This window comes from Centruroides sculpturatus, unplaced genomic scaffold (genome assembly GCF_000671375.1).
Source record: "Centruroides sculpturatus isolate CEXI.00-Female unplaced genomic scaffold, Cexi_2.0 scaffold82, whole genome shotgun sequence".
NCBI lineage: Eukaryota > Metazoa > Arthropoda > Arachnida > Scorpiones > Buthidae > Centruroides > Centruroides sculpturatus.
In genome coordinates, this window is record NW_019384498.1 from 209471 (window position 1) to 226654 (window position 17184).

At 27.8% G+C, this 17184-nt stretch overlaps 2 protein-coding genes across 3 annotated transcripts in view; one reads left to right on the top strand and one right to left on the bottom strand.

The window, feature by feature from the left end:
* Positions 1-6651, bottom strand: part of LOC111621973 (ubiquinone biosynthesis protein COQ9, mitochondrial-like) — a 30918-nt gene extending 24267 nt beyond the window's left edge. The window contains exons 1-3 of one of the 2 annotated variants that reach the window (XM_023364233.1): positions 6563-6651; positions 2869-3030; positions 40-175 (exon numbers count right to left, since the gene is read on the bottom strand). In XM_023364233.1, coding sequence (XP_023220001.1) covers positions 40-175; positions 2869-3030; positions 6563-6641 — 377 coding nt within the window. In that variant the 5' untranslated portion in view covers positions 6642-6651. Of the gene's footprint in view, positions 1-39; positions 176-2868; positions 3031-5752; positions 6427-6562 lie in introns of those variants that run through there. The other variant, XM_023364234.1, reaches the window with a different exon arrangement.
* Positions 6553-17184, top strand: part of LOC111621989 (F-actin-uncapping protein LRRC16A-like) — a 197595-nt gene continuing 186963 nt past the window's right edge. The window contains exons 1-2 of the mRNA XM_023364280.1: positions 6553-6689; positions 6808-7011. Of these exons, the coding sequence (XP_023220048.1) occupies positions 6975-7011 (37 nt within the window). The 5' untranslated portion in view covers positions 6553-6689; positions 6808-6974. The remainder of the gene's footprint in view (positions 6690-6807; positions 7012-17184) is intronic.

The window sequence follows — 17184 nt, forward strand, 5'->3', positions numbered from 1 at the left end:
TCATTTTAAATTATTAATTTTTTAGTAATTATTTCTTACTTGTTTCTGAGATCTGAGGTTTTCAATTTAGACTCCAATGCACGATTACTAGTGTAATAAAAATGATGAACAAGTTCTGCTCCACCATTTGGAAACATTCCATGAGCAATACCAGGATAGCCAATTTTCTCAGCACCTGCAAAATAAAAAAGATTTGGAAAAAAGATGCATGCATGTCATTGTGTTAGGTAACAATACAAATCACATATATACCAAATGACCATAATTAAACTTTCTCCACTCTGGTGATAAATCTAACACATTTCACTTTTATTTCTACACATACAAAAATAGTCCTAGTTTTAATTGGCATTACAGCGACCTCAAGCTATGCTCCAGTGACATTCAAACACTCTATATTTTAAGTTCTTTATATTTGACATAAATCAGGTCCAGTGTTACTTTATTTTAGAATATTTTCCAAAATAAAGTAAGAAGAGATCTGGAACTTATATCTAGTTTGCATGTTTTTTCTTTCTTTATTTTTCTTAGCATAATTGAAACAAATTTTTAGCAGTTATATCTGGAAACGGATGGAAACCTATTTCACTTGAGGTTATAGAAATTATGGATACATTCATAAAGTCAAATGAGTTAAATGAATTACTAATGAGTTAATCATAAAGTAGTAATTCAGCTATTAAAATATTTTTTTGTTTTCAATTTTTGAACTAGTGTCACGTTATATGTTGTGATTGATATTAAGGGTGTTTTTAAGTCCTGCCAGATTTCAAAGTGCTGTATCATCCAGATGGAATGTTGCATCACCAGGAAATAACTTATAAAATGTTAATTACACTTCAAAGTTTGATGGCAATGCACAGTATACAGTGACATTCAAACACTCTTGCAGCCATTTTTAGAATCCCAAAATTGTATGTTGACAATGTTTATATGGAATGTACTGAATAACCATACAAATTCTCTCCTTTAGATGATACAAACTGGTTTTCAGCATACACTTTCACTTTAACATCCTCCTACAGCCAGAAGTTACAGGATGTCAACTTGGGAGACCTTGCAACCAAGAAATGGGTCCCCTACAACTAAATCATACTCATCAAGTTGTTCATCCATATAACATCTCACCTGAAGAACAAAGTGGGAGGGACATCATCTTGCACTCCTCACTTTATCTTTCAGGTGAGATGTTATCTCTGGACAAACAACTTGATGAGCAATGAATTGGTCATAGGAGGGCCCATTTCTTGGTCTGCAAGGTCTCCTGATTTGATATCTTGCAATTTCTGACTGTAGGGGGATGTTAAAGTGAAAGTGTATGCTGAAAAACCAGCAAATTTGTATCATCTAAAGGAGAGAATTTGCATGGTTATTCAGTACATTCCATATAAACATTGTCAACATACAATTTTGGGATTCTAGAAATGGCTGCAAGAGTGTTTGAATGTCACTGGAGCACAGCTTGAGATCTGGTGTTAACAGCTGTACTGTTGCCATCAAACTTTGAAGTGTAATTAACATTTTATAAGTTATTTCCTGGTGATGCAACATTCCATCTGGATGATACAGCACTTTGAAATCTGGCAGGACTTAAAAACACCCTTGATATCAATCACAACATATAACATGACACTAGTTCAAAAATTGAAAACAAAAAAATATTTTAATAGCTGAATTACTACTTTATGATTAACTCATTAGTAATTCATTTAACTCATTTGACTTTATGAATGTATCCATAATTTCTATAACCTCAAGTGAAATAGGTTTCCATCCGTTTCCAGATATAACTGCTAAAAATTTGTTTCAATTATGCTAAGAAAAATAAAGAAAGAAAAAACATGCAAACTAGATATAAGTTCCAGATCTCTTCTTACTTTATTTTGGAAAATATTCTAAAATAAAGTAACACTGGACCTGATTTATGTCAAATATAAAGAACTTAAAAATAAAATAATGAGTTACATAATTTATGTAATACTGTACTATATAAAATTTGTATATCCTATGATTGCTTATGTCATATTCAGTCTTTATTCAGGCATATTATTAATGTGTTTTCACTATGAATTTAGATGCTTTTGGTTCCTTTATTTCTATTCTTTTTTTTATTTTTCTTAGCATCAGATTTGTCTAGAAGAAGCATATACACTAATAATATAAAACTTGATGAGTAAATTCAAACTCAAGAGGATTGAAGAGTATTGAGAGAATATTATTAAAAAAACAAAGGCAAGCTTAAGTTACAAGTTGAAAAATTAAGAGATAAGAAGAGTAATTATTTAAAAATTCAAACAGAAGCTAAAGAGAAGATAATTAAAGAGACCTGTAGAAAATAATTAGAAAAAGTAAAAAATATATTGAAGAATACAAAAACATTTTGTCTTCACAATCTGTCATTTCACAGTCCTCATTGACAAACAAAAAAAAGTATAAATCTCCACTTATAGAGACAACCTTTTATTTGAGGCTAAGCCTCTGTAAAAAAAAAAAAAATGTAAATTGGTTAAGAGAAGTGTTCCGGCAATGATACCATAAATTAAAATGAATAGTTCATTAAGAAATAGTTATATTAAGAAATTCTTACTATGTAAATTACTGTCAGCCATTTCTTAATGAACTATTGGTATTTGTTTTAATTTATGATATCATTGCGAGAAATTTTTAAACCAATTTACATTTTTTACAGAGACTATATTAATTAACTTTCCATTCTAGAAAAAAAATTAGTTTGTATTGATCAATATGAAGTTTTTTACATTAACATATTAAAATGACTACAAATTAAAAATAACAAGTAACAAGCCAATTAATTAAAATCAATAATTAAAAGTTTTGTAAATTATTTAAAAACAAAACTGGCAATACCTGCAGCTAAAGCATCTCTACTCCAACCATGTTGTGAAACAAATTCTAATCCAGCATCAAGAATTGAAATTTTAATATCATCTTCATCTTTTTCATTAGTAGCAGTTTGTGAATGAATATTAGAATCTTCAGTTGTAGTTGAATTAAAATATTTACTGCAATCTATAATTTAATAAATAATTAGTAACAATTCTATTCCTAAAAATAATAATACTCTATTAATTATAGATATGTCTATTCAAAATAATATTTTTTGCTAAAAAAGAATTATACATGTTAACACAATGGTTTTAAAAAAATTTTCAGTTTCTTTTATCACTATATATAGGTGACTCAAAAATCAGTTAACATTTAAAAACAATATACAGTATTGGTGAATTTTTGGTGCATGGTAATGTGATTATCATGGAAATATATAGAATCATCAGAGTTTTTCCCAGAAAGTGTCAAAATTAGTTCCAACTATGTCCATCATGTGATACTTTACCACAAATGATGTCACAGAGGTGTCTGCTTTCGAAACTCGCTATCACAGGTCAGCATTATGCTAACCTGGAGGAACAGTAAGTATTGGATGTCATGACATTCATGCAGGATGAAGCACCACCCCATGTTATTTCTCCTGTGAAGCAACTGTTACTATCATTATTTGGAGAAAATCAAGTGATAAGCAGTCACTTTCAGAATGAATGGCTACCTAGGTCTCCAGACCTGATGCCCTGTGATTTTTGGTTATGGGCTATCTGAAATCACAGGTTTATAGAGATTTCCCAACATCATTAGCAATGCTATAAGAATATATGTTGAGAGGTATCAATGTTACCTTCAGAAATGCAGTTTCATGTTGTCCATATCATCATTACTTGTCTTCAGGCTTTGCTTGACAATGATATCTGCCATATTGACATTTTATATGATGCAGTTCTTTATGGTGTTGCGGATCAAAGTGTACCTGGTGAACATAATTGAAACTAATTCTGACACTTCTGGATGAAACCCCATGATCAATATTTCAGTGAATTTTTCAAATAAACTGACTTCTGGATTACCCTGTACTTCAACATGTCATAATTATAGAAAAAATTATTGTACAATTTATGTATAATTGTTATTAAAATGTAGCTTCTGAAATTATTTTAAATTTACGCAACAATGAAATATAGATCTTTTTGCAAGTATAAATTTATTTTGGCAGCTTACAAAAAACATGGTTTGAAATACTAAAATAGTTTAATGCTTTAATTGCATGTGAATTTAATTATTAGTTTTGACCCATTCACTTAATTCTATAACATTTAATTATGTTTTTATATAAATAAGAATCAAAAATGTTAATTAAGATTTGGTTGTTTTGAAGATTAATACAAATCTACGATTTGAGAAGCTACATTAAATTAAAATTATTGATATAACATGACACTAGTTCAAAAATTGAAAACAAAAAAATATTTTAATAGCTGAATTACTACTTTATGATTAACTCATTAGTAATTCATTTAACTCATTTGACTTTATGAATGTATCCATAATTTCTATAACCTCAAGTGAAATAGGTTTCCATCCGTTTCCAGATATAACTGCTAAAAATTTGTTTCAATTATGCTAAGAAAAATAAAGAAAGAAAAAACATGCAAACTAGATATAAGTTCCAGATCTCTTCTTACTTTATTTTGGAAAATATTCTAAAATAAAGTAACACTGGACCTGATTTATGTCAAATATAAAGAACTTAAAATAAAAAGTGTTNTTAAAAAAAATAACTGAGATAAAATAATTTCATCTATCATCAAACTTTAATTCTATTTTATAAATAAATAATATATGTTTAAAATAATAATGTGTCTATTCTGAATATTTATTAGCTCAAATATTCAAATCTTCTGAAGATGAATTCGTTAAGGTCTGAAAAAGATTAAGCCATAAATAACTTCTAAACTATTTTAAAACTTAAAAAATTTTCATTGTCCTCCTTTTCATTTAGCATATTAGATAAAGAAACTTATAATCATTAATTACTGTATTTTCCACCTTATGATTATCTGAAAATTAGGATGTGTCCTACAAGCCAAATGCATCTTATACTGTAAAAAATACTTTTTCCACCAAAAAATTTGTGTGAAAAATATACTGTCCAATATAATAGTGCATCTTATAAGGCAAAAAGTATGGGATATGGTTTTTATAAGCAAAATTAGTATTGCAAAATGATCTATAATTGTAATAGTAATTATTTTTGTTTCATTTAATTTTAAATTATTTTCAAGTTTTAATATAATGAAAAAATCTGAACAATTTTCTTAATCGTATATCAGTTTTCTTGACATCTAAATCTTATTATTCAAAAAACAATTTTTTAAAAAATCTTTACACCCTATCACAGCTTCAATTAAAGATGTAATCACTTATAGCTGAGCACAAGGGATTAATTAATCCCATGTGTTTAGCTTACAGTTTTGTACTCTTTTATTGCAGTTTATATATTTATTAACTACCCATTTTTAGAAGGGCAGTCAGTGGTTTTGTCAATTATCTGCTTCATTGCTGATTTTTATCCACTTTTCTTGTCAAAATTAAAATACAATAAGGATCGAAATGCCATATGTAAAGAAAGACTTTGCATTCTGCTGTAACAATAAATTTAACAGTAAGATTAATTTTTCAGCAAATGTTTTCAGTCCCCTTCATAGATCATCTTCAGGATTCTTTATATCTCAGAAAAACAAATTTGAAATTGCAGTGTTCAAAATTGAATGTGCAAAAATAATTTTAAAGGAATAGTATACATATATTACAAATATAACAAATTGAAATAAATATATAATAAATACAAATTTACAAATTATGAAATCATTTAATCAATTTAGAAATCAGTGTATGTCCATACATGTATGCAGCTTAGAGTAAACATGGTACTTTTCTGTTGAGACACCAGCTGATATGTACAGCATCGGGTAAGATTCAAGCTCCTAACGAGAGGTTTCGCACCATTCCCAGAATTGACCCTTTGCAAGATATTTGCCTCCAAAGGTCAGTTTTTAACACGTATCACTATACTGCCTATTCTACATGCTTCACATGTAGTCATGCTCGCACCTCAGCGCCCAGGTGGGGGCAAGCCCCACATTCCCTCTAAAACTGTATAACACCAAGTACTCCACGAACAGTCAAGTGCAAGTTGACCACTCCAAGCCAGCACAGTCTCACGGGCTAAATAGTTAAATGCAATAGTCTTGGCAGGGCAACGTGGATGACTGTATTGCACATCAGATTAAAGTTACAACTGGCATCCCATTAACATAAAAGTTTGTTAATGAGAAAGTTTATTAATTTATAAAAACAAATATATGTAATCTACAATTAAAGCATTACATATAATCTTGAAAACCCAAACTAATAAGAACAATTCTAAAAATATATCATAAAATCAAAATTGTTTTATTCAATGAAGTCGTGTATCAAACTCAAAAATTATAATTAAACTTATGTCGTTTTATAAACATCAATAGAAAATTTCAGTATTAAAAGAATAAATTCCTAAACAAGCTAATGTATCAATAACTTTCCACGTAAATGTAATTAATTAAAGCTTCCTCCACCAGGTGTCCACCGATGTTAAAAAATAAACATGTGTAAAAACATACATTAAAATTCGATTATATTATTAATTAATAGATGTAAAATACAAATATCTCACTGTGAATAGAAATATTAATTCTAGGTATAAACGATAAGAAACGAAATCGAGAAATCAACATCACGCTATTATTCGCCATCTTTAATTTGTCAAAATTTAACGTCAAGAGAGTTTAGGCGCTTTAAATGTAATAATCGAAATTTTGTGGAAGATGAATTAAATTACATAAAAATAGCATATTTTAATATCGTAATTTAAAAAAATGCTTCATTTAGATTTAAAAATTTATTTTTATAATATTACAGGACCGCACTTGTAAAATGGCGCAGCTGGGCACTCCCTCAAGTTTACATGCTTTAGACAAAATGTAAAGTGTGGCAGTATTCGAAGAAGTTATTTAAATATAAAATCTATGAGTCAAAATTCTAAAGCCAAATAACGTCATGTTGAAATAAAAAATTCAATCGAAATAATGTCAACTAAAATTATCACCTCCATGGAGCTCCATGGTTTGTTAATCATTTTCACTTTTAATAATTAAAATATTAATAATATGTGTGTATGTATGTAAATAGATGCATATATACACGCACATATATAAAATATATGTATATGTAGGTATATATGTATGCACGTTTATAATTAATAGATTGTAGGTGTTATATATACATATATACATACCATTTTTTAAAATTATAAGTATAGATCCTTGGAAAATATTAAGAATATGATTATATGATGAAAATTTCAAAACTTTTTATATATTATATATCTAATTAGTTTGAAATATTTATGCAATGATAAACATAATTATAATTAATATCTGAAAGATATTAATGTAAACACAGTAGATGAAATATAAAATTAAAATAGTTGAAATTTATTATAAATTTTAAGTTTCTTAATTTTTGATTTAGTCTTTTTAATTGATCTGTATTTTATTATTATAATAGATTTAATTTGAGTAAACCCTTTATGAATTTCTATGGAATGTGATAATATATACATATTAATAAATTTAAATCCTGTTTTATTTGACTATAATTGTGGGTTAAAGTATGTTTGCGGTATAGGTCGGAGATGGTAAACCTTTTTGTGCTCGCATCCTGTGTAGTAAGCATACTTAGCTTTAAAGATATTTTTGTGTGCCAAAGTTTTAGACTTGAAGTGATGATATTTAAAGAAATTAAATGAATATGGTTTAATTAAAATAAATGTAAAAAGGCTGAGTGGAAAAAAAATATAATTGGGTGATAAACCAATAGGATGATTGAAAAAGACAAATGATAAATTGAAATTGTATGATATGTTATGTCCACATGAAATGAATAGCATATCAGTTTACTGCAACAATGAAAAGGGACAAGGTTTTATCACATCAAGATGAGAAGGAACCAGACATATGGCAGTAAACACAATAAATATCTAAAATATTGTAATAAACAATATGTTATGTGTCACAGGTTCGCCACCCTTGTTACAGGTCTATACTACTTATCATTATCTGTTTTATTTTTAAAAAGTAAATAATTCTCAAGGAAAAGAAATATGGTTGGAAGTTACTTTTAAGTAATTTATGCAGATATACATCTATATATAAATTGTCTAAAAGTAACTTCTACCAAAATATGCAAGTTTGTATAAGTAATGTTTTTGTTTATTTCATGTGTCATTTGTTTTGATATTATTACATTAGTAAACATTAGTATTTACAGATGTTTGTTATAAAAGATCAGAATTTTCAGTTATGCTAAGAAAAATAAAGAAAGAAGTAAACTGGATATGAATTCCAGATCTCTTCTTGTTACTTTATATTGGAAACTATTCTGAAATAAAATAACATTGGAAGTGATTTATATCAAATGTGATAAACTTAAAAATAAAGTAATAAGTTATATAATTTATATAGTATTATACATTAGTTTTTCTGCTAAATTACATTTCAGTATTAAATGCCCCAATACTCAATAACATTTTTATTTAAACTATGATTAATTATTACTGAATGCAGTTAATATATTAATTTTTTTTAATACACTTACAACTGTTTTTCTACAAAAAGGGGTGAAATGATAAATAATTTTGACTGTTTTAATTTATGAATGAAATATGAATTTTAAAAAATTCAACTACTCAAAACTGAGAAAGAGTAAATAAGCACTACACATAGAACCAATATCCAGCAAGAAAATATAAAACAATGTGAAAGCAAATGTTGAACAGATGAAAACATTTGCTTTCATGTAGTTTCATTTTTTCTTGCTGGATATTGGTTTTGTGTGTACTAGTGATTTTTTTTTTTAAATCCAATTGTATTGAAATAGTATGGAAATAATTTTTAGATGATACACACACAATTTAGTCATAATAATAATTTTACAGTATATAAAAAATATTAAAATAATTGAACAAAAGTGTATAATAACTGGTATATTTGGTTTAATAATTAATATATATAAAATTTTTATATCCAATTTAAGTTGACTGCTTGTGTCATACAAGGTGATACAAATTTGGAGGTATAGTTTCAATGCCACTAACCGTAAGGGACTTCACTTCAAGTGAAAATAATCTGGGATATGCTACATTGGTTGGTGGATCTAGAGGTCCAGATAACGCTGATGTTATCTCTAGATCCACTAGCCAATGTAGCATGTCCCAGAGTATTTTTTGAGGTAAAAACACACATCTGCCTGGCCACTTTGCCCATTAGTGAATATGATACCATCTTGGATGGGAGCTCTTAAAGTTTCCAGACTAGGAAAAGAATACAGTTTATCCTGCCAGTATTTGTTTTATTTAAAGAAAAAAACTTTAATTATGTCATCTTACCTCATCATCTCCTACATATTTTTTTTTATATATCATTAAGATCATGCTCTTACTGAGCTTAAAGTTTGTGACGGTTTTATAAACAAGTACATATTTTACTAATAATTTTTTAATGAATTGATTAATATCTCCAAATAGTTTGCTCAATTCATATGATTTCAGCTTGTGTGTTTTTTCATGTTTATGATGAGAAACGTTTTTTTTTTATCATACATGTGTAAAGTCATATGTCTCAAAAACTAATTTTACAAGAGAGTATTAGGGAACACTAGAAGACAAGAGGATAAAAATTAAAAATTCATTAAATTAAAAATTCATTTTGAAGCAAAAAATAAACTACAGTTTATTTTTTTGCTTCAAAATGAATTTTTATCCCCTTGTTTTCCCAAGCCTTCTTGAGTCTTCTACTCCCAACAGGGTTGTAGTACCTACTTTGAAATCACAGGCATAGAGTAAGGTGGAAAGTAGCATCTTTTATTCAATAATAAAAATTATGTACAGATATCTCCTGTATAACACGGTAGTTAGGTTCTGAAAAAGAACTGTGTTAAGCAAATCCATGCTAAATGAAACAAAGGACTAGTACAAAACATAGAGTTAGGTTCCAAAAGTTATCAAAAGTATACTGTTCTTTTCCATAATTAAGAGAAATGTATTTATTTAGAGATGGCAATCACAAGCAAAAGTATTTCAAATAAATATTAAGTTTTTTTCTTCACTGCTAAACATTGTTAAACAACAATGTTTTTTTTTTCTGACAAAATATTGTCATCATCTGAGTTTTTCTGTTGATCTTAAACTGAAGTTTTCATCAGTAAACATCTGTTTTCATAACATTTGATATTTTCATTTGCCTGTAATTGTCTAAAACATCTTTAAAAATGTAATTTTTTTATGTAGTAACTTAATTTAATCTATAAAAACAAAACACAGCAACAGTCTTTCAGGTTCATTTAGATCACTATCACCAATGGCTGCAACATCTAGTTTATAGGAAAGCTAGAATAGAAAGCTATGAGAAGGAAGAAGAAAAATTGTACAATCAATTCTCATTAAAGAAAACTGGACGAAAGGCACAAAACAATGCCCACGGATTTTAGAATTTTGAAATTTTCAAATATGAGACAACATGCATGCTTGCTTACTTGCTTGAGTGAAAAACATTGAATGGCTATCTTTACACTTAAAAATTGTGGTATTTTGTATATGGGGACATCTCAAATTCTCGAACTGTGTTATAAAAACATTGTGTTTTATGGGAAATTTTCCCAATTCTAAAATTATATCAGAATGAAACCATGTTGTAGGAATGTCATGTTGTATGAGGGATAATTGCTATGTTTTTATTCATAAAAATTATCATCATGATGAAAAGTAAAAAAATAAAATCTGACATGTTTTGGCAGTTCTACAAAGTAGTATATTTAGTGAACATATAGTATGTTCAGCAAAGCTGGAGATATTTATGACAATTAACAAAATTGCTTACTTCCTATGAATGCAAATCCTTCATTACAAGTTTTCACTTTTGAATTGTGATTATTAATAAATAATATTTGCTCAACATCATTTGTTAAAATTATATTTAGTTTTAAAAGGAATAAATAGCTATTTTTAAATCTTTTCATTTTATTTTATTCAGGGTTCCTACACACCTGGAAAGTCAGGGATTTTTTATTAGTGTTCAGAAAAAGTCATGGAATGTCAGGGAATTTGTTAAAAATTATCAAAAAGTTAGGAAAAGTCAGGGAATTTGCTTTCTTGACTTCCTTGTTGATTTTTTCCTGACAATGTGCTTGGCTAAGTGTAGCCATCTGTAGGCAGCAAGATGCTAATGTGGTGCAATACAACTTATGAAAAGGGATACAGAATATTTTCAACACCCAAAATTTCTCCCAAGCTCATACAAAATTTTTTCAAAAATTTACAATCCCAAAATGATAAATAATTTAAATGGTAATATTTATCATTTTTTAATTTAATAATTTTTATTGCATAACAAAACACTTTCTGATTTTTCTTCCAGTTTATTAATATTTTATACAGTTCAGGATATTTATTAAGAGATAAATTTAATAAATATACTTTAGTACATGGATTATATAGAATTTGTTAATGATAATAAAAAATAATTTTTTTCAAAGCCATGTGGATTTATGATTATGGATTAATAACATAATTTTAATAATTTAGCATTTATAAGAAAAATATTAATACTGTATGTCAGTGTTATTATTTTTTACTTTAAATATTACTACAAGTACAGTAGAGCGTCGATTTTCCAAAAGTCAATCATCCGAAAGAATTCCAGTCGGCAAATTTAAATTTTCNGTTTACACAAAATTTTTCCAAAAATTTACAAAGTATACAAAGTGATAAATATTTAAATGGTAATATTTATCATTTTTCATTTTAATAATTTTGATTGCATAACAAAACACTTTCTGATTTTTCTTCCAGTTTATTAATATTTTATAAAGTTCAGGATATTTATTAAGAGATAAATTTAATAAATATACTTTAGTACATGGATTATATAGAATTTGTTAATGAATAATAAAAAATAATTTTTTTCAAAGCCATGTGGATTTATGATTATGGATTAATAACATAATTTTAATAATTTAGCATTTATAAGAAAAATATTAATACTGTATGTCAGTGTTATTATTTTTTACTTTAAATATTACTACAAGTACAGTAGAGCGTCGATTTTCCAAAAGTCAATCATCCGAAAGAATTCCAGTCGGCAAACTTAAATTTTCGACAGTGCTGTGTCGCTTCAATCTTTGGCTATGTCTTGGGCTACTCAAATATTTTACGTTTTTGATACTAAATTAACATCTGAAGTATAATTTTTTATTATTTTTATATTTTTCAATATATTTATTTTGTTTGTACAAAATAAAAAAATAATTTTTAACGATACAATAGTCTTTGTTAGGCTTAACATCGACGAAAATTCAACGCGAAGCGACACGCAACGGAGAAAATTTTCGTCATCGGATACGTTAAACTATTTTTTCTACGTAAATCAGTTATCCAAAATATCAGTTATCCAGACAACCCCAGTCCCCAATTGATTCGGAAAATCGACGCTCTACTGTATTTTCAACAAATTATAGATTGTCTTCTTTGGGCATAGAATAATGGAATCTTACAATTTAAAATATATATTAATGTGTTCCAAACGGCAAATTAATGCATATTTTAAACACATTAACATGTTAACATATATTTTAAATTGTAAGGTTTCATTAAGATTTTATTATTCTATACCTGAAGAAGACAATCTATAATTTGTTGAAAGTACTTCTAGTAATTGTGTGATATGCTTCTTGTCTGATCCTATGTTCAATTATATGAGTGCTAAGGTAGCTTTTCTTTTTTGCTAGACTTATTATACCATCAGTAAAAGGAGGACAAACTTTAGAAAAACTTTTTACTTGAAATATTACTTCTAGTAATATTTCAAGTAAAAAAGAATAATGCTGATAGACAGTATTAATATAAAATATGATTAGCACTTCAGCAACGAACATTTTCATAACGAATTCCCTTATGAGCTCATCTTCGGGATTTTTATTTATAATTCAAAACAGGCTGGATCTTAAAATTCAAACATAATTAAATGGTAAGAGATTTCAAATACTGTATGTGTATGCATTCCCCGTAATATGTTTAAATATGATCAAACATTACGATGTTTAAATAAGATCAAACATTAGGATGAGTTTGAAAAGAGGGAAAATTTTTTCGAACTCATATAGTTCAGCTTTGAGGAAGTATTTGCTCCAGTTATTGAATTTAGCTGAAAACTGAATATTTACTTTGACTGAATATACCTAAATAACAAATAATACTAAATATTTGGTCCAGCACTAATTATTTCATAATCAACAATGTCCTATTTGGATATTATATATGATAATACAGTAAGACTCCACTTAACATGGGGGATGCGGATGCGTTCCAAAGACGACAAAGCGCTAAGCGAAACAGCGTTAAACAAGGTCATTTTAACATATAGTAAATAGGGATAGGTGAACATGTGACCAAAAATAAACAGATTTTACTTCAATTTTAAGTTATTTTTATATTAATTTGCATAATAATATATGTTAAATAACACACAAACATACGCATGCAGAAATGTAAAGTTCATTTTTTGTGACGAAGGTCCTGACTTTTCTGAAATTGTTGTTTTTATGCAATAAAATCATGAAGTTTCATTTGTTGCTTTTTTCTTTCCTTAAACAAATGTCGGTAATGGAAGATCGCATCCAAATGCCTCGTCTTGCTTTTGCACTCCTTTCAAAATTTGGATCATTCCCTACAATTTGATCAACAATTTCAGTTATCATTACCAAACTTTTACTAAAATAATCTGTAGAGAAATTCTTTGGGTTCTTCATTTTCAGAATCTGTATTTTCCAGTTCTACATGAATTCCTTGTTCTGCCAGTTCTTGAAGCTGGTTGTTGGTTGTCTCGCCAGAAATCAACAGCCACTCCTCAATATCCATCTCCTAGTCCTGCTGTATTGATTATGTTGACAATTTGGTCAACCTAACGATACAGCGATGGGCTCTTCTCGTTGAGAATTTTTGGATACTTTCAGCCATAACTTCTTCCACACTTCGTTCATGCATTTATCGGCTAATTCTTGTCAAATGAAGTCGATATTTCCTATTGTATCCATGATGATATATTTTTTCCAAAATTGCACCAAACAAACATAGATTTAAAGAAAGTACAACTTTTTGCCACCGTTTGCTGATTGGTTTGTGTTTGCGAATAATCGTATTATATATGAAGCAATGAAATGCTGCAATAATTTAAATCAGCATAAATTTTGAGCTTTTTTTTAGACTTCAAGCAGATTGCGGTAAAATATCGAATCAGCGTTAAGCAGGGTCTTACTGTATATGATATTAACAATTTTGTAGAAAACAATATTATATAACAACATTACATCATAAACTGTTAAAATTAATGTTGTAATGTTGTTATATAATATAAACAATAAATCTTTAATAGGAGATAAATCAAAATTTAGGATTAAGATGCAATTCAGAAGATATAAGCTTTACAGCAGAAATCAAAATTGCCAACATGATTGAATAATTTGACTAAAAAAGGGATACAAGTATATAGTTACTGTCATTTGAGAAATAATTTATATATATGATGACTATAAAATTTTAGAACCAGTCAAAAGAGACGGTAAAAATTTTTATAGGAGTCCAAATCTATACACACAAAATCCCAATGAGTATTTTGTATTTTGACAATTATCTACCTGAAGATGAGCAATAATATTAAAAAGCATATGTAAAAGAATCTTTTTTGTCCAATATGTATAACAACCAAATAAACAGATGAAAATTACAGGCTATTTTTGCTGTACAATTTAATTTATTTATCAAGTAATTTGACATAGTGCAGAGTAAATAATTTAATTCTAATCAGTATGCTATGACAACATCAGTATCTATCTTTAATGGAAATTATTTAATAAATAAATTGAATTACATTGTAAAAATAACTTGTAATTTAGTTATTTTATTTAGTTAACTGTTGTATTCAGAAGCATTTGAAATTATATATCTGCATATTAGGAATTTCAATAAAGTTCTTTTATGATGCTATTAAAAAAATTAATTTTACAGATGGGTACAAATTTCTGTAAATAATATAAATTATTTATAATCTGTAAAAAGAATTAATGTGATTTCTTAAAATGAAGATGGATGTGTAAGGAATTAAGAAACTTGCAACCAAAATTATAGAGGTTAGACATGATAAAGGAGTCATTTTAATGATCTCTTAATTTTTGAAATGTGAAAATGGATCAATGTAATCAAAAAATACTTGTGAATTAGATATGGTGGATTTATTGCATGAGGTGTGTATCTCATGTTCTGTTGGAGTTCTACAGACAGATAAAAAGTGTACCTATACAGTGGAACCAGTAGTGGAATAGGTAGTTAAAAAAATAGAAAAATTGTAAAAGAATTCTGTGTGATATTAAGGTTATGGGCAGATATGCAGATAATATACTGATGATATGGAAGGTTAAAAAGTGGATTACCAAATTTGCAAGACTTCTGAACTAAGCATGGGATTGAGACTGAAAAAAGAACAGGAATCAGATAAGTAGGTAATTAAGAACTGTGATAAGAATGTAATTTGTTTATACAGGAAGGATACCTTCAGCCCCATCTACAATCCTTTTAGTTCTAAGAATCCTGTTATATACTAGAGGCAGGCATTAGGAACCATCTCTTGCTAAATTTGATTATAATCCTATTATGTATAAACTGCCAGCATTCCAGTCATTAATACAAAGGATATGAGATATAACAAAAGAAACAAGTACATTCAAAAATGCCATCATAAAGCACTGTAAACATGAAAATAAAATGAAGCAAAATGTTCTACAGTGCATTCCAATTTGCAATGTGCTGTAGAACATTTGATTTTAGAATAGTTTGAAAACCTGATGCAGGAGACCCCTTAAAGAGGCCAAAAACATTTATCCTATTAAAAATTTTTGTTGGAAAGAGTACAGAAGGTGTGGAGTTGTTTATTATAATTATAATTTATGAAATTTTTTATAATTCTAGGGGCAGACAAGTGCCCTATTTTCCCATCTCTGCAGATGCTCATGTATATGTGTATTTTATGCATCAAAATTTCAAAGTATTCATCAAAATTCCTGGAATTTGGATAAGAATTTAGAGATCTCTGTTTTGGAACTGAATTAGAATACATGGATGTAAAAGCAAAATGATTGCCAGATTACATAAGGCTATATAGCATGATGTAATCTGGCAATTGTATGGCTTTAATCTAAAAATCAGGTTTGTAGATATTTAGATATTTGTATTTAGGTGTCATTTCATATTCTCTGAGTACAAGATTAAAGGAGCTTGACTGGTCTATTAGAAAAGGATTTAACACCACTGCTCTAGCTGCTTATGGCTTTTCCTCTTCAGTGTGTATTAATTTGCAAGGAGCAAAGTTAAGTTATCCTGTACAGAACTACTTAGAATAAAAGGAATGAAGCTTTTGGAAATCTATAAGTCTACCAGGAGATCTAGTTGTATCAATTCAAGGGTGCAGAGAACATATCTAATGTCTGAAAATAATGTTTTGACATTCCCTAACTAGAGAGAAGGGTTCCTCTGCATTGGAGAAGAAGAACACCGGTTACAGACAGTGAAGTAGGGTTATATTTTATATTTTCCATATTTTTCTTTTTCCTTTTATTTAGGTAGTTTATGTTTGTGTACACTTATAGATATTTTGTTTGTTTTTAAATTTTATAGTCTGTTACATGAATATTTGTTTGAAAATTGTAACATTCTAATGTTGTTCACATTTATTTAACATTACTAATTTTTGAATTGTAAAAGTAATTCTTTTATACATTTGATTTGCATTCTTTTGATGCTTGTAATGTTCTGTTTGATTAGGGCTTGATGAAGATTATTTAAAATAGTCAAAAATGTTAGTAATAAGTTTTGCTGCATTGATATGATGTTGAGCATATTTTATTTATATTTATATATATTATCCAGTTTGCTCATTGTGTTTTTTATAGTAACAATCTCAAAATTTTAAAAATAAAGAACACCTATTTTTAAATATAAAAAAAACAACCATTTCTTCTTTCCAGCGAAATGTTTATTATATTAATTGAACAAATGTTTTCAGCCTGATTTATAGGTCTACACTAAAAGGATTTGTTCCATTAATAAACATTTTGCTGGAAAGAAGAAAAGGTTATTTTTTTATATTTGCAACTGGTTTCAGGTTTGTTTTATATTTTCTTGTGCACTTATTT